The 25,081-nt window shown below is 40.4% G+C and overlaps 1 protein-coding gene across 3 annotated transcripts in view; it reads left to right on the forward strand.

The window, feature by feature from the left end:
• Positions 1-25,081, forward strand: part of Washc3 (WASH complex subunit 3) — a 41,467-nt gene that overhangs the window by 14,210 nt on the left and 2,176 nt on the right. Inside the window, exons 4-6 of one of the 3 annotated variants that reach the window (XM_031349447.1) lie at positions 1,292-1,399; positions 3,720-3,830; positions 19,839-19,903. In XM_031349447.1, coding sequence (XP_031205307.1) covers positions 1,292-1,399; positions 3,720-3,830; positions 19,839-19,903 — 284 coding nt within the window. Of the gene's footprint in view, positions 1-1,291; positions 1,400-3,698; positions 3,831-19,838; positions 19,904-25,081 lie in introns of all 3 variants that reach the window. The other 2 variants (XM_031349449.1, XM_031349446.1) reach the window with 2 other exon arrangements.

Genomic DNA, 25,081 nt, shown 5'->3' on the forward strand with positions numbered 1-25,081 from the left:
GAACATTTCTCTGGCATGGAAATTTGGAACACCTGGCCTTGAACATTCCGGGGACATTGTGCCAGTCATAACTATACCCACTTGTGACTTTGGGGCCACTGCCACTTTGCTAAGCCTGTCATCAGTCAGCACTTTGCAATGATTTTTGCTGCCCAAGATTCTATCATCGGGGAGTTCTTATACCCTTCCTTATGACTGAATCTTATTTAACAGTTAGGAACTTTAGGGTGCTGCCATCAAAGGACACAAGTTATATTTCTTGTGGGCAAGTTGACCTTAGTGTTTCCCTGCCCATAGTACAATGTCCACAGTCAGCCAAACAGCTGACAAACACGTGTCACATAGCACCAAGACAAAAGCAGGAAGGGGTTTTATAAGTCTAACCTAAATGCTTATCTTTTTTGTTTTGAAATGTTTATCATTTGAGTCTGAAATGTTGACATTATGTCCATTTGTTGTATATGAAGAGAGCATATTTCAGTAATATTTGATGATAAATGTTTAAAGAGAGAAAATGAGCCATGTCATCTGTTAAAATGTAAAGACATGTCTTGTATAATTAAAACTTAAAATTGTTAGAGGGTCAGAGAGAAGGCTCAGTTGGTGAGGTCCCTGCTACACAAGCTTGAGGGTCCGAGTCCAGATGGGAGAAAGGAGGGTCCAGCAAACCGGGCCCAGTGAGGGCTCCAAGGTCACTGCGAGACCTAGTGCTCATACACACGGCACATTCACACACACACACACACACACACATACACATGTACACACGTACACACATGCACACATGCTTGCTCACCCCCACACAGGTACATGCACACACATACATACCACATTCAGGAAACAGTTGTGCCACAGAGTGCTTTTCATTAGCGCAACATTTGTAATAAAAATGTTTAAGATAGTTTTATAAGGAAAATATCCTCATCCCCTTTAAAGGTAACAAGTAGGACATAAGGAAGGTGGGCAGGGAGCCCACGAGCGCATTAGAGCTTTAGTACACTTTGGCAGTCAGAGTCCAAAGCCCATGTTCAACCTTCTGTAGGCTATGGGCTGAACAATAATTTGTAGGGAAAGGTTATCAACTAAATTAAATTTTTGAAAAAAAAAAAACTCTTCCAAAAAACAGTGAATGTTTTTCACTTTTAATTTATGACATGGACATTAAAGATGAAAGTTCTGAACCTATACGGCTTAATAGGTTTACGTGAGCTAAGTGAGAATCCACGTTCAAAAGTTTTATTTGTGTGCCAAGACTGATCTTCATATGCCCACACTAATTCACGTTTCTCAGCTGTCATCTATCCCAGGCCTAGAGGACGTCACAGTTGAAGTGTCTCCTTTAAGTGTCACTACTGTTACAAATGGATCACATTCTGAAACCACTTCAGAGCAACCGCAGGTAAGCATCCAAGTTACAAGGATGTGGGACATGTGGTTGAACAGGGCAGCCAATGCTGAATATGTGTCAAATCATAAAACCTTAAGCTTTAAATACCAATCCAAAATTAACAAGACCCAAAGGCTGTATATATCAATGAACTGAAAAAGGTATAGGTTGAGTTCTAGGACAGCCAGTACCACGAAAAGAAACCCAGTATCAAAAAGCCAGTGTGTATGTTTGTGTGTCTGTGTGTGTGTGTGTGTGTGTGTGTGCGTGTGCATGTATGTGCGTGTGTCCGTGTGTGTGTATGTGTGTGTGTACATATATATGTATATATATATATATAATATTTTGAAAGAAACTAAATATTACTTTATGAAGATTTCCATGGTAATGATAGTCAAATCAACTATGCACTTTTGATATACATGCATGCATACATGTATAGCCCTGGCACGTGGGAGGTGAGGGCAGGAGTTTAAGGCTAGATAGTGAATTGGAAGCCTGTCTACATGAACCCCCTGTCTCAACACAACACAATAACAAAACCACCCATTTATCACTCTTTCTAAACTATGAGTCAAAATCCTGAGGTCTGCATACTGATTTTATACAACTTTAATCTCATGGCTCAGATCTTTATTCACAATAGAATATCCAGTTGTTCAGATTGAGATCAATTGGAGAATGAAATGAAGGACAGTTGAGAGAAAGGATTATGATGCTTAATGGACCGTTCACATAGTAAAAGCATGCCAGTACATAATTAAACCTTGCGATGGCATGGTTGTTGTGCACAGTGTAGCAGCTGGAACCTGAAGACTTTTAAACTGAGTAGAGATCATTTGCTCTGCTGAGCTTGTGTGAGCCATGCATAAAGACTTTTAAAAATGCACTTGGATATATTTTCTTTTTATGGATAATGATGTTTCAAAATTCTGTATTAACTGTTTGCAGATGAATATTTATACTCCTATGTATTTCACTAGCTTTTGTAATATTTAACAGTATCATGTAGCATAAGAAACCAAAAGAATTTGTGTTTGTTTTATTGCTTCAGAATTCCTTCTTTTTTAAAAAAAAAAAAAAGACTTGGCTTACATATCAATTATGTTAGAAAAATTCAGTATACAAACATAACTTAGGTTCATATTCTAAAGACTGAAGTTTTTTAGTTTTGTTTAGTTTTTTTGAGACAGGGTTTTTCACTGTGTAGCCCAGGCTGTCTTGGAACTTGCTCTGTAGTCCAGGCTGGCCTTGAACTCAGAGATCCACCAGCATCTGCCTCTCCAAGTACTGGGGTTAAAGGAATGTGTCACAATGCCCAAATGACACTGAAGATTTTTGAAATATTAATCTGTCTACATTTTAACATAGATACATTGACATAAAACTAATGGCGGCTGTGGAAGAAATTCCTTGTGATAATTCCTTGTAACAGTTATGCTGGTGCTGAGTGAGGGTCACAGAAGCAAGCTTATTCTAATGTTCAGATTGCTAGAAAAGCCACTTATTGTGGTATTGTGTGCCGTATGAATCTTCGCTTCACACTTAAGCTAGGGCAGGGAGTCCCTGTGCTCGAGTGACCGGACACAGTACTGTGTAGTGTCAGGATCATTATTTAAAATCGCCATCCCTCAGCATTTGCCACCAACACTAGCATTGAGTATTTTGTCCACTCTGTTGACTTTATTACCACTAATAACCACTCTTCAACACAAAATGTACACAATCAGACAATCTGGTTTTCTCCAAGAAATCACTGAGCACTGCTTTCTAAAATCTTAGAATCACCATATCCATTTAGAATATAATGGTTAAATAAATGAGGGGCAGGAGAGTGGATGGCAGATACCTAGAAACGTAATTCACTGTCCCTTAGTTAAGCAGTTGACAAATTAGTTTTGCTACTTTCCTGGTGTATTCTCTTACCATGTTTCATAGAAATACATTTGCGCCGGGCAGTGGTGATGTACGCTTTTAATCCCAGTACTTGGGAGGCAGAGGAAGGTAGATTTCTGAGTTCAAGGCTAGTCTAGTCTACAGAGTGTGTTCCAGGACAGCCAAGGCTACACAAAGAAACCCTGTCTCAAAAAAAAACCAAAAAACAAAAAAATACATTTGCATCTCAAGGAACAATCTGTTATTGATAATATTAAGTTTATAAGTATAGATATTTGGGAATGTATATCCTATAATTAAATGATTGGTATTTAAATATAAAAGTTCAATTTTTGAGTATTTATTACCTCATAATTTTAAAAATAAATATTGCTTTTAAGTAGCATGATGGATCCTTTCTATGAACTGTCTAAAGATGTACATAAAAACTCTCCAGCAGAATAGCAGGCAAGACTCTGGAGTTCAGGAAAGTGAAGTGCCATCAGAAAACGTCCTAACTGTAGCCAAGGATCCACGATATGCCAGATACCTCAAAATGGTTCAAGTGGTAAGCTTATTCTATCTGTCTTCTCTGTCTGTGTCCAGCTCTGGGGATTTCACTGAATCTTTTCCAATCTGAGAAAACTTCTAACTAGAAAGACCAAGTTTGCAAGTCTCTTGCATCCTTCGTACTTCATAATGCATTCTGTGAAAGAAACCAGAAGCCTAGCCTTTCCCCTTAAAATCAACTCTACTTGTAGTTGACGTGGATTCACATAACTCAGCGTGGATCTGGGCCGTTATTGTTGTTATCATATTTGAAATCTTGGCTGTATTCAAAAAAAAAAGAGAGAGAGAGAGCTGTTTGGTAAACTGAGTTTGATTCCCATATGCCAGTGTAAATATGGTTTTAAAATATATTTAATGTTGCTGTTCAGCTATCAGTAACTTGGTTTATAAAGAAAGAACACAGTGCATCTGGCTACATAAGATAATAGTTTTACTATATACCATTAGGGTTTATGTCTTTCCAAGAAATTATACATGGTATGATGTAGAAAATGTTTGTGGTTGTCTGTAGCACAGGTAAATTTACTCCCATACTTATAGAAAGCCCTACTGCACATAATTGGAAAGAGCTAACTGAATTATTATTTTTCTGCTAATCAAAAATATTAATGGGAAGAAGGGAATTAATGCTTTTATAACACTTTGTTATTAGGAAAAAAAGGGCCGAAGCCTGTTTGTTTCACAGTCAGTGGCATTATTTACCGCTCAGACAGCTTGAAGGCCGGTACTGCTGCCCACCAGCAGAGATCTGGTTGGGGGCTTGGCTCTGCAGAGGCAAAGGGAAGCCATCTTGTCTTCTCCATGTGGCTTTGGAATGGTGCATTGACAGTCAGTGCAGTGGCTTCTAGGCTTGGGGAGGAAGGTGGGCTTTGGGGTAAGAATGTGAAAGTTTTTAATAAGAACAAGGATGAGCTCAGCTTGAGTATGAGTAATGATGGGTCCATGTTCAAAGCAGAAACCCAGGAAAGACTACACTTGAGAGAGAAATTCTTAAAACTGTAGGACTCTCAAAATAAGAGAGAAAAACCTTCAAAAATGACAGGTGAAAGCTTTTTATGTTAGTGTGTTCTGGCCTAATCAATATAAGAAATGAGAAAGTGGACTTAAATTTTCTGAAACCTATCATTAAAAAAAAAAAAAAAACATATTCAACGCTGGATAGCAGTGTTCTGTGTCCTTGGCGCCGCCTCCCACAGTTGCAGTTAGCCAGTCTGTTGCGATCTGGAAATATGAAAGGGAAAATTGCATAAAGAAACAGGTCACACATCTTAAGTTTTGCTGTTCTGAGGCTTTCTCTCAGGAGAGTGTCTTCCCCCTCCCGTTGTCTCCACACCATGTTAGTCTTCACAGTTATCAGATGGACTGCTGCAGTACCGCAGTGCCCGGAAGTAGGGTCAGACCCGGTGAGTCTGAGCTCCTGCCCATGAGATGCGGCGCTGCCTCCGCCCACTTATGTTCCATATGTTTACTAAACACTTTGAGTTCACATTAGCTAGTCGGTCGACTTACATCCCCAAAAGCTTATTTCATTTTTGACTTTTGTCACTAATTATGTAAAATAAGGCCTGGGAGGTAGAGTCTCTCTAAGTCTTCTGCCTGTTACATTCTGATACCGGTCCTCATTCACGGCCCCAGCTCATCTTGCTCTGTGATGTCCTTGGGCAGGGGTGTGGCCAGCCTCCTGTTTGTAGGCCTCTGTGATGTTCCATGGACATGTGGGGCAGTCAGTCAACTACTTGGGGTTCTTTACATCTACTACTCCCTGTCTGAAATACTTTCCCCAAGTGGCTTGTTCACCATTTCCTTCAACTGTTCATTCAAAATAGTCCTTCTAAGTGAGGCCATCCTTCGTCACCCTCCGTTAAGGGACAGTGTCCTCTGGCCTTGTTTTCAGAATGAGGAGTCTATGAAGTCCGGTTCCACCCCACAGAACCAGAATCTCTCCATGTAGAAGTCAGAGCCAGACCATATGTGTTTTTGAAATGGTCTCTAACTTAAAAACATTTTATAATTTTTTATTTAAAAATGAATGTTTTGTTAAGAAGAAAACATAAATTTCTAGAATTACTTAACTCTAGACCATATTTTTTGTTTCTGGGCCTGAACATCAGCAGTGGTCCAGTTTGCTCTGTCTCAGACTTTTTCTGTTGAAACCAGGTTTCCCTGTTTTAAGCTCCCGCCTCCTTCTAGCCTTCCATCCAGGTGACCCTGTGTTATAAGCACTCCAGCCTTGTGGGGTGCTGCTCACTCATGGTTCTCTTCCCTGGAACCTATGCGCTTAGCCTTTATCAGTTACCCTAGCTCATCAATCATTCTCTCTTCTCTCTGCTTTTAATTTTCTAGCATTGTGGTTCTTACATGCCTCTTAGTCATTGAAGTTGGAGGTTGTTTTCTAACTGTTTGGGGGTGGTTTTTCAAGAAGAAAGGGAGAAACAATATCTTTGCCTTGCCATCCCCAAACTGGAAGTTCATCCAAGTTAAATTTAATTTTATTGTTTTTAGTTCATTGTGCCAACCTGTATCCCAGACTCTTATTACCCAACTTTTATTTCCTACTGCTCCTTGTCCTGAATTCCATTCTTCATTCAAACCAAACCACAAATCCTTCCTCACTTGAGCGCAATGCTTTTCCAGCTCTGAACCTAGACTCTGCTTCTTTCCATTGCTTCTCATTCAGATTCTACTCATCCCACATCCTAGCTCATGTACCTAGCAATTCATAAGGCCAGAACTGCATCCCCTCCACTAACCTAGTCAGCCATGTTTTCTGTCTTCACTGTGGAAATTGTTATTTCATACTCTTTTCTATGACTGTATACAATATAGTCATTAATTACTTAAAATAGTTCTCTTGCTCTGTGTGTATGAATATGTGTGTGCATATGTATATATATGTATGTGTATATGTATATATATATATATATAAAACCACCAGTCAAAGGGAGAACTGTCTGAGGAAAAACAGCTATAGGTAATCTTTATATTTACTTTAGCACCAATACTGGCTAATTCTTTTGTCAAAGTGTTACAAGCTGGGGTCATGTGGGAAAAGGACTCTAAACTGAGAAAATGCAGCCATTGGATTGGCTTATAGCAAGTCTTTCAGACATTTTCTTGATTAATGGTAGAAGTGGAAGGACCCAGCCCACTGTGGTGGTACCACCCCTGGGCAAGTAGTCCTAGGTTCTATAAGAGAGCAGGCTGAGCAACCTGCGGGAAGCAAGTTGATAAGCAGCCATCACACACAAACATACCACTGCCTCCATGGGTTCTGTTTCAGTTCCTGCCTCCAAGTTCCTGCCTTCAGTTCCTGCTCTGACTTCCCTACGTGATGGACTGTGAGCTGAGAGTTGTAAGCTGGAATAGACCCTTTCCTCCCCAAGTTGCTTTGGACCATGGTCTTTATCTTAGTGATTACAGTCCCAACTATGACAGCACTTTAACAGTGCTCAGTCAAAAGTCAGTGCTCAGCCTTTTCAACCATGTTGCTGCCTGTCCGTTCTCTGCTCCAGCTATAGTCATGTAGAAATGCATAATTAGCTCCTATTTCTTCAAGTTGTTGGTTTTAAATGCTTTATAGGACCAAGGCAGGAGGAGTCTCTCAGTGTTAACACTAATTTTTCAAATCCAACTATTAATCTATAAATAAGCACTTTTTGTGTTTCTTACATATGTTGTGAGTATCTGTCAAAATTGGAACTGGAGGAACATGATGACATCACCACCTGCTTTAGAAAATGCCTGGCAGTAGTTGTTAGAGACCATGCCATCTATTCATTTAGTTTGTCAGTGACAGAAGAGTCTAAATAGGTCTTGTAATCCAGGTGATGAGATGTCCTGTTTTCTCTACTCCCTACTCAGTTGTATGCTCTCCTCAGTTGGTTCAGTTCCTTCAGTGTGGAAATGAGTGGAGTTCAGTAGGATATGGATAAGATGACAAACATACTTTACTGCTGTGATGGGTCAAATAGCAATGGCCCCCACAGATATACATATTTGAAAGCTTGGCCCATAGGGAGTGGTACTATTAGGATGTGTGGCCTTGTTGGAGGAGCTGTGGCCTTGTGGGAGAAAGTACATCACTGTGGGGGCAGGCTTTGAGGTCTCAGATGCTCAAGCTATACCAAGTGTGCCACATGGTCTCCTTCTGCTGCCTGTGGATCAAGATAGAGAACTTTCAGCTCTTCCAGCACTATGTCTGCCTGCATGCCATCCACCATGACAATAATGGGCTAAGCCTCTGAACTGTAAGTCAGCCCCAACTAAATGTTTTCCTTTAAAAGAGAGTTGCCATATCATGCTGTCTCTTCACAACAGTAGAATCCCAGACTGAGACACTGCCATTCCCACAAGCAGCCTAACTCTAGCTAACTGCAGAGCATCCCTTCATTGTAGATTGTCTTAAGGAAGTGAAAAGTGCTCTACTCTGCCTGGAAGGTCAGAGGTGTTACTGAGTTGCCCCACTTTTCTTGGCTGCTGAGGTTCACAGTTTCCTGTGTGTTCCTAAGTCTATGAATGCAGAAGTCTGGTGTCAGAGAAACTCACGGAATTTGCTTATAGAGAGATATGATGTGGAGCAATTCGCCATCACTGGATGTATTACTGCAAACCACCGAAGCAGGATCACGGAAGCCCACCTTCTACCTAAGGGGTCGGGGGTGGGTGGAGGAGGTCTGTATTTGTATTGACAAAACAAAGATAGCCTGGTCTAAAACAAAGCAAATCTGTCTCTAACAAAAGAGCCCACAGCACTTAGATTAGCAGTATAATTCATACTCTCAAAAGAGATCAGTGATGCCACAAAGCCTCGCCTGGGGACAGCCCTGCACTGTCCGTCTGTCCATCCGTCTGTCTGTCTGTCTGTGTGTAAGTGCCACAAAGCCCTGCCTGGGGACACCACTATACTGTCTGTCTGTCAGTCCACTGTGTTCTTATTCATAAACGTGAACTCCACCTGTGCCGAGCTTGTCGTTGTGCAGTGTGATATTCTCCCTCAGCAGCCTCTTGTTACTGGTTACACTCCCTGTGATCCTGTCATTTTTTTTCTCCTTCTTACTCTCCAGTTTGTTTAGAATCATTTCATCCTCTAACTAGACAGCATCCTCCTCAAGCCTTCTCAGTGTTTTCTCTAGTATAAAGACTTGAGCCTACAGACGACCCATGTAGTAACCACTGTCCTGTAGATACAAACACATCATTTTTATGTTCAAGCTCTCAGTATTAAGATGCACTGTCTGGGTGGGGGTGGGGGTCCTCCTTAAGATGCCATCAAGAACCTCTGCTCCTATGTCCTGGCTGTCTCCAGGAATATGTTGCTTTTAGAGCTGCCCTGCCTCACTTGCCATGTTCCCACTTTAAAGCCTCATAATTTAGGTTAACGAATATAAATGTCTTCTGATGCAAACTAACACAGTCTTCCGTTTGTTTCCCAAGTCCCTGTCCACAGAACAGGAAGTAATACCTCGCATTTTGGCTTCTACACCCTCTTTGGTTACACATCTTGGGATGGTTTTCACTGTAGAAAGCAGTTGTTTTGAGAGACTGACTGTCTTAAATGCCTAGAAGCATATGTACCCCTGAAATGGAACTTGGTGTAGCTTCTTAGCATTGCCTTGCACTATGTGTGACCATGTTCAAGCTTTGTCACCCCAAAGCCTGTTTCCTCATGTGTAAACTGAGACCTGAACTTCCTTCTAGATTTACGATGTGTTCATTAATCCTCAGGTCTGGACCTTGCCGTTAACAAAGGTTCCTGGAACACCTGCAAGCATTTTCTGATTCTTTTCTTTTCCTTTTAAAGTAAGTTTTATGTGAGATTTTTCAGTGAGTAATACAATTTTGTTCCAAATGTGGCAGATAATTGATTGTGATTTAGTGCTTGTTACCATAATAGTGTGGCACCAGCCTTCGCTAAGTTACATATTGCTTTTATAACTTAACCGGAATGGAGTACATAGATCACTTTTCCAACAATACTCTCCCCCCTCTTACTGGCAGAGTTTGGTGAATCTTGTGCCAGTAATAAATTGTACATTGGGAAAGTCCTACTCCCTCGTTAAGGAAGCTAATGACTTGTACTTTTTGAAACCATATTTGCCAAAACAGTCTCTTCAGACACTTAGAGTTCTCAAAGCTCTATTTTCTTTGGCTTGCTTAAAATGCGAATTGAATAATCTCTGGTTCTGGTGGCTCAGATGCGTCCATTGCCAGCAGTGAATGCTGGCCTAGGGAAATGAGGCTTCCATTACCTAAGGGCAGAGAGTCTCCAAATGATTATTAAAGATGGTCAAGAGGTGATATACCTTGGGCTTGGGGATGCAGTCTTCACTTTAGATAGAGGCAAAGTGGAGTTACTGTAAGAGCAGTTGACCCCCGGACCCTTTTTATGTGAGTACAATGTGGCTTCCCATCATCTAGAAAGCTCCAGGATGGGTTGCTTATCACTAATCAACAGTGTGACCAAAAGACAGAATTAAGGTTTATGGTAATACTAGCTGTCGAACACTGGTTCCAGATTTAGTTTAACAAGTATACATTACTTATAATTACAAATATGTGCATTTTAAAATAATACCCAAGGGTTTTTTTAATAATATATATAATATTAATATCAAGGCTATTTTTCTGAACATAGGAAGATTTGTAGAATGAAGGAACAATCTCATACTGCTTATTGAAGGTAAAAGCCATACATCCAGTCATTGGACAAGCTTCCTATTTTCTGGCAACTAAGTGACTACTTTGTCAATTTATTGAAAGTATGACATAAGTCCTGTAGAGCAGTAGACCCATGAGGAGGAATTGTGAGCTGGAATAACCAGGACTCAGGTGTCCGCCGGTAGCCCCTCTTACATCCCACCTTAATAAAAGTACAAGAAGCTAGCTAGACCTTTCCCTTAAGCACAAGACTCAACAGTCACAATACTGCCTGTCCTTTGCCGTGACTTGAGATCAGAAAACCTAGAGAGAAAAGGTTGTGTCATATTTTTGATAAATATAAAAATTACCAATTTTCTCCCAGTGAACTGGACTATAAGAATACTATTTGTGAAATATTTGATGCTGATTATAAACTCTGTAAAGATTGTTGATTATAAATTATCTTGTATTTCTTTTAAGCATCTGCATGTTGCCTTGAAAGTTGTGGCACTCAGAACAGGTCACAGTGAACTTGAATTTAATGTCAAGACACACTCCTGCACCAGGACTTGAGAGGCTGGGGCAGGGAGATCACTAATTTAAGGACAACCTGGGATATATATAAGATCCATATTAGCCTGAGTTACATACTGAATTTCTGTCTATAAAACAAAAATGAGACAAAAAGAAATATGCCTTAAAATTATGTATATGCCTTTAAATTATGTACATGTTGGAGGGTTTTTTATTGGCTGTTTCTTTCCTTCGGTTGTGGTAATTGAACCCAGGACCTCCCAAATGCTGTGCTCCTGTACACCAAGCTATACACTACCACTAAGCCATAGCTATAACCTGCTTTTTCTTTAACCTTTTAACTTTGGGTTTGTCTTGGAGGAGGGTCGCTTTTTTTAATTTGGGTTTGGGTTTTGGGTTGTTTTTGTTCGTTTGTTTGTTTTGAGACTGGGCTTCTCTGTGTAGCCCTGGCTGTTCTGGAACTCACTCTGTAGACCAGGCTGGCTTCGAACTCAGAAATCCGCCTGCCTCTGCCTCTGCCTCCCAAGTGCTGAGACTAAAGACGCGCGCCACCACCGCCCAGCTGAACTCAGATTTTAAGCCTCATGTTTTCCCTGAGGTGTGATGAGGATGACAGGAAGTCTGTTCCACACAGACGGGAGCTCCTGAACTGTGTGGTCACTGCCATTCTCCATGCCTCCCTTGTCTCCGCGCTGCTGACGTCACTGTTGCCACGCTCCCGCGGGGATGTCCAGGAGCTTGTTGTTTGCCTTACTGCATTTATGCTTGGTGCCCGATGTGCTTGGAAAATGTAGTTTGAGTTGTGAACCTTCAGAAGGTCAACACTTCTCGGTCGCATACAAAGAACAACCACATGACAACAACGCACATGGAGCCAGTCTCCCCTAGAGCTGCCGATAGACACCTGGCTACCGTACACTTGAGTTCTTTGTTTGTAATGCTGTATCAGATACTTTAAAAATTAATTTTAATTAAAGACAAGTTTAGTTTTAGTAGAGAGAGGGCTCAACAGTTAGAGTCCTTGCTCCTTTTGCAGTTCGGTTCCCAACACCCGTAATAGGGGCCTCACAGATGCCTGTAACTCTAGCTCCAGAGTATCTGATACCATTTTACCACTACAGGCACCAGCAAGTACCCCCCCCCACACACACACAAACACATGTGTGCTGTACACACACAAATAGAAATAAAATTTTAAGTAATTTAAAAGGGATAAGTGGTAAATAAGAAAATAGAAAATGCAAAATAGTATTCAAAATGTAATTGATAGCCAACAAAATGGCTCAGCAGGTCACTTGCCACTAAGCCTGACCTGAGTTCAATCCCCTGGACCTGCATAAAAGTCAGCATAAAAATGTATTAATTCATAAATTCATCAGATTGTTTTATTAATAGCATTATAATTAATACTTTAGATTATGCTTGATGCCCAATATGCTTGGAAAATGTAGTTTGAGTTGTGAACCTTCAGATGGTCAACACTTCTTGGTCACATACAAAGAACAACCACATGACGACAACACACATAGAGCCACCTAAAAATACTTTAGAGAATACATAAAATGCATTATTGAAACTAACTTCAAATCAAATATTCAAATATTTGTTTAACTTTGCTAAGTGCCAATACAGTCAGCTTCAATTGTGTTAAACCACTATAGCACAATGCCTGTCCTCATTCGTTATGGAAAGACAGAAAGCACAGGTAAGCCAATGCTTTTGACTTCATATCCTTCATTACACAACCTCTCTTGGCCCCCTAGAAGTTATAGGAAAGGTACAGATAGCATCTTCTCTGGGGCCTCCTGAGGAGTCCATCAAGCATAGGCACATTCTGGAGGGACAGTTATGATTGCTGAAAGTGGGGTCCTCCCTCACTCCAACCTACCTGTATGTGCATTTGATTCATCAAAGCCTTTCTTTCTTCCCATGTTCCACCTCTGCCAGAAGGAAGGATCTACAGTGGAAAGTGTTCCAGATGGGTAAGGGGAGGAAACAGCCACTTGGGTCTGAATAGTTACTTCCTTCTGTTTATTCCTCTTAAAAATACATAGTTCTCACTTTTCCTGTTAATTGTTTATCTATCAGTTTGGTTAATTTATGAGAGGGGAAATTAAGACCACAAGACCAGCCAAGGTGTCATAGGGAGCAGGCTCCCTCAGGAGGGAGAGGCTTGCCCATCAGCAGGTCCACACCCAAGTACCATGCCTGAAAAGACTCCAGCACACAGCAACACATTTCTGGCCCAGGTTCACAATGGACCAACCCCTAATTCATTGCTTAGACTAAGGCTGACAACATATCATTAGTGGACTCAAGGCTCTTTACTGTGTTTCTGTAACCCCCATTGTTGCCCAGCCCTGACCAACTTTCTTTCTTTGCATATGTATGGATTCCTAAGGTCAAAGAGTGAGAACCCTATAATGCAGCTGTCCAGACTCCCTACCCCAACTGGAAAATTAACCCAGAAGTAAACATTCAGTGTAACTCAATCACTAGAATCCTCTCTGCGGCTTTCATTGCTATATTTGCAGAGGGGGGGGGGGTAAATTTACTTAAATAATATGTGCATGTTTTTGACATCAGAACTTATAGACTAGTAATTTGACTAGCAAATTCTAAAATGATTTTATAATGACTTGGGCAGGCTGAAAAGAAGGCTCAATAGTATAAAGAACATTTTACACTTGCAGAGAACCTGCATTCTAGTTCGTCACCCACATAGCATTGATCACAGCCACCTGGAATGCTAACTCCAGGATCTGGCACCCTCTTCTGGACTCTGAGGGTACCTGCACTCGTGTGCATATGCCCTTATATAGACGCGCACGCGTACATAATTTAAATAAATATTTTTAAATTATTTGCAAGTTTATTCTTAGAAATCTAGATACAATGACATGTAAAATGTAAGTGAATACATGTGTAGAAAGAAGCTATCCTCTGAGAATGGCTCCACTATTGATTAGCCTTTAATCCCAGCATTCAGGAGACAGAGGCAGGCAGACCTCAGTGAGTTTGAGACCAGCCTGTTTTACATAGTGAGCTCTAGGCCAGCCAGGGCTGCACAATGAGAGCCTGTCTCAAAAAAAAAAAAAAAAAGAAAAAGAAAAAGATGAGTAAGCTCTATACACCTCTTTTATATGATAGTAAGGGGAAGAAATTGGGCTCCCAAAGCACCAAATTACTCTTAAATCAACAAATACTTGAATAGTTACAAACACAAAGAAAATATTTTATGCACTCTGCTGGTCATTAGCACATGAAATTTATTGTGTTACAAGTATATTTTATGGGGCATGGGAGGGTGTTTAATAACATGGGAAAATTGATATAGCTATGTTTTAAATTATCTAGTAATAATAGATTCCTAACTTTTGGAAATGATTTTTCAAAGCTTTTAAAATTTCATATGCATCCTGATGGACTTTTTTTATCCCCAAAAGATAGAGACAGGATTGCTAAAATATATTTATTTTATTAATAAAGACATGGTAATTTCCTTACCAACTATCTGGGCCCTGAGAATGCCCATTGTGGCTTTTGCCCATTTTCTCCCGTGAGCTGTCCCTGCATCTTTAAAGATAACTGATAACAGAGGATGCTCTTCTGACTGGAACACTCATCACTTGAAATAATCCTTGCAAAAGAAATCAGTCACTGTTCTTTTCCTAGAAATGACTGTGTTTGCTACTAGGCAAGATTTGTGACCCACATACACATTTAGGTTTGAGTTAGAAAGAGTAGCAACATTTTTATAAATACCATTTTATAAAATGGAATTTGTTTTTGTAATGGCATTCTTAACCATAGAGATACATGCCTATAATACCACAAGTTGGGAAGTGGAGGCAGGAGGATCAGGAATTCAAGGCCAGCCCCAAGCTACATGGCCTGGGCTGCATGGAATCCTGTCTGAAAATAAACAACTGCCCAAACATAAATAAATGATTAAAAATAGCACTTTTGAAACAGCAAAAGATACAGATATGGTTGATTCCATTTTACCACGTTCCAGAAGCTGATCGGACTTGCCAGGGCTCCTTTTCCAGCCCATAGCATCTTACACTTTCTATATACCTCTCTCTCTCTGCAAATGAAAATGGCTTGAGACAGTCTTGCTGTGTAACCTAGCCTGGCCCCAGCCTGGGATTTCCTGCCAGAGCCTAGTGATATGGTTACAGATGTCACCAACCCTCTGCTACCTCCACAAAACAAGTTCTGTCTTCCTGTCCACTTAGAAGACATTTTTTACACTTACTCTATGTAAGGAAAGAGCTTCATATTTTCCACTTCTTACAACTAAATTATTGGATTCAAATTCATAAAATGAGAGAGAGAGAAAAAAACCCTAAAATATAAGGATTTGTTTTCTGTTATTTTTTTTTTTTTCAAGAAGCACAGTCCTCCCCAACCCCTTTGGATCTAAAACTTTAGGAAAATTTCAACATGGTTTATAGAGAGATTTAGTAGCTTGGTTTTCATTAACGCAATAACAGATATGTGTAAATATTGGCAGGCCTGGAAACCTCCGAACAGTTTTTGTGATATAAGAAACTAGTATTTAACCATTAGTACTGCCATCCTAATTTCATTAGCGTGACTTCTTTACACACTTTCTCCAGTGACGCAAATGCAGACATGAGTTTTTGGAACACCAGCCCCATGGCTGCCTTCTCTCTCCTTCGTTACTTATGTTGGACAAACTGCCCTCGTCATTTGCCAAAAAAAATCCCACAGTTCCGTAGACTTCAGTTTTTGAGGTCTCTTGTGTCCTCCTTAGACCACCGCTTTGTCTCTTCGTGATTAGAAATTGGACACTTCTCTTTGATGGCTAACAAACCAGACTCTGTTACTTGAAGCCCTTCTTAGCAAGAATGTAGCAAACAGCAGATCCCTGAGGGACCCTGCAGATACAACAGCAGCAGCGGGTCCTGTTGGAACGCATCCTTGGAACACAGACCCAATTAGTGGTTTTGTTTTCTAGCATACTTTATGAGATTTACATTAAGGTGTGATTAGAAGCCTCTGCAGAGCAGAGGATTGGAAACTGGGTGTATTTTTCTTTACCTGGGTCAATGTACAAAACTGACTGGGGGTTCCCAGGACTGCCTGTTTCTGGATCTCTTTCTGTAACCAGTTCCAGAAAAGTATGAAGCTTCAAGCTCAGATGTCCATTATTCCTCCACTCTAATCAGTTCCATGCATCTAAGAAAATAGGAGGTTATCTGATTCTACTAGCATGCCTAGTTTTCACCCTTGCATCCCCCCACCCCTCCCCTCTCTCTTTTGCCCTTTTGTGCTATATTTTAGAAGAATCTGCTGTTGGAGGGTTTTTGTTTTGGGGAGTTTTTTTGCTTCTTGTTTGGTTTTTTTTTTAAACCTCATTTTTCTTCCCTCCTGCTTTCTGGATTTTGTAATTTATTTTTGTAACCTTTCCAGTGATGTCCTGTGGCTTATGCTAACATATGATAAATAAATCACATAGTTGTGTTTGTAGAAAGACCTTATGACATCAAATCATACTTAATAGGAGCTGAGAGGTTGTTTGGTTCTTGTTGTTTTTAGGAAATATGGCATGAACTCTGTTCTTTTCCCATTTTAGCCATAGGACATCGGTACTTTTGGAAAATGAAATGTTCTAAGCTTCTCTCATTCTGTTATCCTAAATAGTTAAATAGATCCCATCGCCACCCACCCCTACTTCCCAACTCCAGCTCATGTCTTATTTTATTTATTTATTTATTTATTTAATTTATTTATTTTAACCCACTGACACCAGATAGTGTGGCCAGTCTGTGCACTGGTGTAGGGCCACTGCTGGAGCATGGTGGCCTATCACTGACCCTCCCTCCCACCTCTAGAGCCTTTCTGTTAGCCCCTCCCGATTCTTGCTGGACTTTTGACTGGTCTGATCTTATGCAGGTTTTGTGCCTATAACCAGGAGAACTGAGAGCTCATCCGTGCAGCAGTGGTCAGTCCCCCTAGCCTCTGGCACACGGTCTTTCTGCCCTAGGTCTTCCATGACCATCCCCTAAGTCTTCATGGGCAGGGTGTGAAATAGATTCCCCATCATAGCTGAGCTCACCACAGGCACTTATGCTATGTACTTTAGCCAGTTGTGGCTCTGTTAGCCGCCATTCACTGCAAAAAGAGCTTCTCTGGTAAGGGTGGAGACATACTTGGTAGAAATGGGTAGTAGATTTGGGTTTTCAATCTATTTTACCCAAGTCTTAACTTTAGGAACTAGACTTTAAAAGTAACCTAACCTCTCAGTTACTCTACTGCAGACCACAGTCTGTTTATATTGGATGGGCTTTTTGTTTTGCTTTCAATATTGCAGTTGTCTTGTCTAACTCTGTAAGTTATCAAAGGCCCAGACTTTTATCTTCCATTTTCTTTGTCTTCCTATCATGATTTACTTCTCAGAACACAGTGACTCTACCTCATGGAAAATGGTTATTTCAAGGGAACTGCTGTGGAAATAATTCTGGGTTGGAATTATTAATATCTGTTCATCTGATATTTAGGGTACAGTTAAGCAGAGTTGCTTAAACCTTTTCCACTTGTGAACTCCTTTTTCCTGACAATCTTTTTACATAACCTCAGGTATATCTACATATAGATATAGATACAGATATCAGGTATATAATCAAACATGTACTGATAATAAATCTTGAAAAATTGTTTAAAAACAATTTGTTAACATATACATATAATTTTCTACATCTAAAAGATTAAAACAAATTTGCATACTAATGAATGGGTGTGCTCATTTATCTTTACATAAACAAAGCCTGGTTGAATGTTTATTCTATAGGAATATCAGATTTTTTCAAAGATTCATATTTTTATTTTCTAATCAATGATGAGAACACCACTTCATATAAACACATGGTAAAAAGTAGCAAAAGTATGTTTAAAGCTATTTTAGAAATTTTAATTCTGTTTTAATCTTAAGCCAAAATTCATTGAACATTTTGTGTGGAAGCCTGTAAGTAGGTACCCATGGAGTCCAGAAGAGTGTGTCTAATCCCCTGGGTCTAGAGATACAGACAGTTGTGGGGTTCTCTGCATACACCAAGGCCACAGAGGAGCAATCCATGTGAGGCAAAAAGGAAATTCTGCTCAGCACAGCCCAGTAGCTGATGTTGGCTCAAACTTCTAGCATCTTACACCAGCAGTTTATTTTAGACTGTTTAAGAACAGTACGAAATGGGAAAGGGTTTCCTGGAGGAACACAATCCCTTGCACACAAGGAGGCATAATTACATCAAAACTCTTCTCAAAGTACATCTCACTTCCCCCATGAAGATGAGTTCTAGAGATAGGCTATATGTGTTATCTTAAGGGCCTGGGGAAGGATCTGGTGTGATCTCAGGCATAGAGAAATGCAGGGGGTCATCTGGGCTATTAGCTACCTCTTGTTCTGCTTGGGGGAGCTTGGGGGAGCCCCTGATAATACAGGCAACACAAGGACTACCTAGGCTACTGGAAACTTCCACTCACTCAAACTTCTGGGTAGAAAGTAGGTTATACATCTCTTACATTGAAGAGACAGTTGTGTGTTTAATGGTCCTGCTTCCCCTGGTGATTATGTGTGAGCACAGCAACCTTAGTGTCCCAACAAGTTGTGAGCAGCCTGGCACAGGCGCTAGGAGCCAAGTGCTGGGCCTCTGGAAGAGCAGCAAGTGCTTGTAACCACTGAACCATCTCTGTAACCCAAACTCATTTGTAATGAAACTCAAACAGCAATTTGTAACTTCAAACATTTGAACACACTACAACCCCAATTATACTAATTTGACATTTATATGCTGAGGAACAGTAGTGAGAAATTATGACAAAAGTTTGTTTTCCATGTTACACTGTTGTTTCTGTAAGAACAGAAACCTTTGAATATAAATTTTAAAAAGCACTGCAGCTCATAACATACAGTGGTTTTGAACCCAAGCAGAGGTGTTTCAGGTAGCATTCTTAATGTTGTACAGCATGATGTTGTATACAGAGCAGTGTACGCATGCTGGGTTTCAAGAGCCAAGGCTTCAGTAGAGCCGAGTGCCACAGTACAGGCAAGTACTGACAGAAACACCTCAGATTCACCATGTATTTAATTTTGAAGTAATTTTGGAGTGTACTACTTTCAGAAACCATTTAGTGCTGACAGAGGTTTTGTGACAAATCCCCTCCCAGTGATGTGAAGATGTGGGGTTTTGTTTACTCAGCAAATGAGCTCTTTGTATTCATTTCTGATGTATCCCTTCTTACCACTTTAATATTCTTACCCTGAATGTTACCATGTGCTATCAATGTTTCTCAATTTACCACTCTATTGCCCTTGCTTCATGTCTGTAGCGGTGTTGAGAAGATGTATAATGCACTGCTTAGATTCTGTATTCCTAAGGTATCTAAACGAAGTCAGACTGTTTGGTTATTACATGAACATTTACACTTACATATTCTATGTTTTGAAAAGCTCTGAAATTTTTTATTATTATTAGCATAGTTAACCATTCTGTCAAACTTCCTATCATCTGAGCTCACGATGCTTTTTATCTTTTGGTGAGAATGTAGTCTCCTCACCCTGCACAGCAGCAGCGATAGTCATATGACAGTCCTGGTGACGGGCTTATGTGGACCAGATAGTGCTGACTCCATGGGGCTGAGTAAGACATGCCCTGAGATCCTTCAGGAGCTCTGCACACACATCCATAGCAGAAAAGGGAGGGCTGCTTTAAATCCTGAGGTGCCTCCATGTACACCCTTAGGTTGTTCATGGGAATAATGAGGAAGGCTTTCTGATAACTGTATTCTTACCATTTGTTTTTGATAGGGTGTTCCAGTGATGGCAATCAGGGACAAGATGATCTCAGAAGGACTGGACCCAGAGCTACTGGAGTGAGTAATAGTTCTATAAAATCACATCTACACAGTAGGAAACGTGTCAGTTACAACAACAACAACAAAAAAAAAATCCAAGATCTCTCTTGTTCTTGTTCTTGTTCTTGTTCTTGTCCTATACAGTGTTTTATAGTTGAGGATATGATCATCATAAATCATGTTCATGCTATGTTAAAAAGAAAAGAAAATATCATAGGCTACTAAAACCAGCCAAGGCCCACTTTAGGAGATAAAATTCAGTAATGAGTCTGCTCAGAATTTGGTGGCTGGGAATATGGTGTTTGTTCTTGCTGTTACTGTTGCTGTTGTTGTTGTTGCTGTTGTTGTTGTTGCTGCTGTTTTTGTTCCTCAAACTGACTTTCTTTGGCAGTGATGTGACAAGGTATTATCTACCTCAGTTTCAACTCAATACATAAGAAATGTATTCTACCATGACCTAGGTTAAGCCAGTCCAAGAAGTAAGTAGGATAAACAGTAGTCCTGGTGCACATTCATGGTTATTATGAAACAGATGCCAGTTTATATGTGAATTATAAAATGCCTTTTAGAAATCCTGAGAAATGATGGCTCAGAGTATTGTTAATAATTCATCCCATCCATGCCAACCTTGCTATGTGGGTCATCTCAATAAATTACATATCTTAATGGGTTCTTCACAACTCCTCTGCTTTGCAATCATCCAGACACTTGTAAAGAGCCTCTCTACTTGGAGTTTCACTTGCCCTGTGTTCCCCAGGCATTCAGACTGTGCTAGCAGTATGCTTTGGAATTTTCCTTGGCTCCAGCACTTGAGGAGAAGGTGTGCATTTTGGAAATAGAACACCATAAAAGTCATCTTCTCATGTTTTCTCTTCAAAAATGCAAAATTCAAGAATGTCTTTAAGCCTGCCAACAATGGATTTTCCAACATGTATGTTCATTTGATGTGTTTCAAATGGCAAAAGGATCGACTGCAATAATGTGGCTTGGTGACTTGAACAATAGATATCTGCGTTGTTTAATATGTGTTCTGGAAATTGTTTCTGACATTTTAAAAGTAGATGAATTGTGGTGTGTAGTTTAGTAAGAATTGGACATTTGGATTTAATCTATTTTGGTACTCACTTTGTATAATTATAAGTGCATTTACCATGGATTGAAATTCTTTTTGCTTCTGGAAATACACAATAGGCCATAAATAATACCAAAGATCAAAAGTGACCTTTAAAATGGTGACATTTCACTCTGGAGTACAGGAAAGCCAGTGTCCTGTAAGCATCTGCACAGTCTACATGTCTGGTCTGTGGTCCACTTGTTTCATTTCCTTCCCTTCCCAAACAGAGTCTCTGTGTGGAGTCGTGTCACTCAGCAGCTATTGACACTACAAGCTGAAGTCACCTTTGCTCCTTTCCTCTTCCCTACCATGTCAGGCTCTATGACTCATCTCATCTTGAGTTTCACTTAACATGTGCCTGCATGCCTACAGCCCACTGCTGCTCATTCTGCCTCTCATCATCTCTCACTGAATTATGATAGTAGCACCTGATATGCTTTTCTGTTCTCTTTCAAGCCATCCCAGTCAATACACATGGATTCGCTTATCACTTCATTCTTGCCTTCAGCATAGAGTGTCTAACTGTCATATGTAAATGCTTTTCCCATTGTGTCCTGGATTACTTCTCCAGCTCTTGTCACTTCTGTGCATTTCTTTTGTGTAGCCATTGCAAATGACCTGTATTTATCTGAGCCTAATATCTTCCAATTCCCTTTTGGCATTTTTATATGTTGTCTTCACTCTCCTCAGAACCCCTTTCTCTCCCCTATCCTGTTGGCCTAGGCGACTCCTTGTTCTTCAAGAGGATTAGGCGTCATCCCAGGGGTACAGTATGCTCTTATATTACCGTTAGCCAATCTGAGTGTATGTCATTGTCTATAAATGTTGAGAACATTCAGCTGAGATGAGATGGGTGCCAAGTTGGAGGGTAGATTCCAGTAACAGTTAGCCTTACAGAAAGCTTCCATAACCACAACCTAGAGGCTGACTTCTGACCCATTACCTCATGGGTACATGCAATGGCCACCAGGGCACTAACAATTGCCACTACAACCATTCCCTTCTCCATTTAGCTTAGTAACCTTGGGACATCCACCTTCTTCAGAGGCCTTTTGGTGCTGCAGAATCAAGTTTATACCAGTTAGGAACCTTCACCTGGGCAGAGATGTCTGACATCAAGTACAAGAAAGGATGTGCCATCCAAGGAAAACACAACTTTATTTAGAATCTTAGATACAAAACAAGCCTCTTCCAAGAACTTGCAGTAAAAAGTGTCCTGATTCTCTTTCCTTTAAAAGTCTTTTAATACACTCTGTGTTTTTATTAGCTTCAGGTAATGAGACAGACTCCTCTAACTGTCGGAAGAACTAAGCTAGATCTGTCTGTCCTGAACAGAGAGATATGGAAGCCGAGAGAAATAAGCAGCAGTCAGTGAGCCTGCTGTCAGACAGGCAGGCTATTGTACAGCCAGAGTTGGAAGCTAAAAGCATGCGGCTTTAAAGTAAAAGTTATATGATAAAGATTGGTGGGTTTACTGGAAAATTTAGGAAGTGTATTCTCGAATTTGAGATATCTGTAAAACTGACGAAAATGGTTAATAATTACTGAACAAATATTTGTTTGATACTTCTAATTGTTGTAATTGCTTTTTTTAAATCCTGAGTTTCTCAAACTTAGTTTTGTGCTACTGACATAAAACATGGGAAAATTCATGTCATACTCAAGTTTGAGGGGAAAATTGAAACTTTTTTTTTTTTTTTTTTTTTTGGTTTTTTGAGACAGGGTTTCTCTGTGTAGCCCTGGCTGTCCTGGAACTCATTCTGTAAACCAGGCTGGCCTGGAACTCAGAAATCCGCCTGCCTCTGCCTCCCAAGTGCTAGAATTAAAAGGCATGTGCCACCACTGCTCAGCCAAAAATTGAAACTTTTATTCAGAGATTAATCTGTTTTAATGCTGTATCCACAGATACAGAATGAGTAATCATGCTTTGAAAATTCTTTCAATCAACACCTACATTTTCTTCCCAGGAAGCAGAAGTTTCCCCTTTGTGTACCTGAGCATTAGTTCAGGGTATTGGTATTGCTGAGCAATGACATCTGTGCCTCTAGGGTGACAGATTGGCCTTTGACCCTGTGCATCTCAGGAGCAAGTTCCTAGTGATTGGGGAGGCACAGGTTCAGTTAGACAACAGACAGTCAGCATGAGGCCCTGGGGATTAGGTCTGCCGCCCTGCCACTCTCCATCTCTGTAGCCAGGGAGTCATCAGTGAAATGGGAAATAGAAAGGTTCAACTCCTCAGTAATGAAGTAGGCTCTCAGCAGAGTTCTGGACCAGCAGTGAGTGTTTAGTGAGTGTTAGCTGTGATTTGTGAATGCTTTAATGAGGAATACGTGGCAAATTCTAAACAATGGATTTACCAAGCCTTGAGGTCATAACTTGTTTATGATCCTGAGTTGCATGTTTTCAACAGAAGTATTTCATACACAGAATATCGTCTTTTAAAATCATGCTCTATTTTCTCAAACCGAAAACCTCTACATCCAGCTATCTAGCAAAGAAGAGACCTTTTATTTTTGACCCTATGTTGGGGATCAGACTCAGGTGCTGCTCTCCTGGGAGGGTGTCTTAGTTTGCTTTCTATTGCTGTGATGAAACGTCATGACCAAAAAGCAAGTAGGGGAGGGAAGGGCTTATGTGGCTCACACTTCCAGACCACAGTTCGTCACTGGAGGAAGTCAGGACAGGAACTCAAGCGGGGCTGGAACTTGGATGTGGAAGCTGATACAGAGACCATGGAGTGGTGCTGTTCAGTGGCTTGCTTCCCCTGGATTTCTCAGCCTGCTTTCTTATAGAACCCAGGACCACCAGCCCAGGGATGGCACCACCCAGTGGGCCCTCCCCACTGCTCACTAATTAAGACTGTGCTCTACAGGCTCACCTACAACCAGATCTTACGGAGGTATTTTCTCCATTGAGGCTCCGTCTTCTGAGATGACTCCACCTGTGTGCAACTGACATAAAACTAGCCAGTACGAATGGGATGGGGCCAGGTCCACAAACATTCATGCTTTACTGACAAACAGTAAATATGAGTGGCCACTTTATCTGACTCATCACGAAGCCACAGCGGGGATACGAGAAAATGGGAAACTTTGATAAACATGGCAGAATTTCCAAAGAAATTCCACATTTATCAATGTTCTAGTTGCTCCCCCACTAGCTATCCAACTGTGTGATGGAACAAACATTGGGGTTAAACTGATTAAATAGACCTCAATTCCACAACTGGACAATTCCAAAAAATAGGTGGATTTTATTTGGAACTTGCACTCATTCAGTATTTTTTAGTTGCCAGCTTTCAACTCCTGACTAGCAGCTACAGGCAAGAATATATCGGACATTTGTGCTGAGCAATGTACCCAGGGACTCACAAATAATACATATATACTCCACCACCGAGTTACACTGTCATCCCAACTTTGTCTGATTTTTTTTTAACTTGTGTTATTTTGAGAATTAAATACACAAATGCTGTTTTTAACCATTTCCAAGCTTCCCTTTGCCCTTCAGCTCCTTCTGTACTCACCAACTCAAATGTATGACCTCTTATATAATTGATAGAAATGTATATATATATGTATATATATATATATATACACACACATATACATACATATGCATACACACACACACACACACACACACACACACACACACACACACGCACGCACTCTTATATCCATCCTACTTAGTCTACTTAGTAGGGCTTGCACATATGTATGTTTTGAGGCCGATCACTTGAGGCTGGAGAACCCAATTTTACCTCTCCCATCTGCTGTTGATTTCCGTAGCTGTTCATCTAGGGGTGGGGCCTTGAAGTTTGTATTTAGTCGATGCTGTGGCTGTTTAGAACCTCAGTGTCCATTCTTCCCTTGAGCGCCTGTTATTATACTAGAGAGCTTTCACAGACCACACCGATTGACAACAGTATAGTGTGATAGTAAAACTTTAGTATGACATTGAAAATCCATAGGAAAGCCATTTGAGTAAATACTGCGATTTCTCTCTGACACCTTCTGCTCAGCCATAGTATTCTAAATATTCTAACAATATTTTATTATATAGTTTTCACTAAATTCAAC

The sequence above is a fragment of the Mastomys coucha genome, unplaced genomic scaffold, assembly GCF_008632895.1.
Source record: "Mastomys coucha isolate ucsf_1 unplaced genomic scaffold, UCSF_Mcou_1 pScaffold4, whole genome shotgun sequence".
Classification (NCBI taxonomy): domain Eukaryota; kingdom Metazoa; phylum Chordata; class Mammalia; order Rodentia; family Muridae; genus Mastomys; species Mastomys coucha.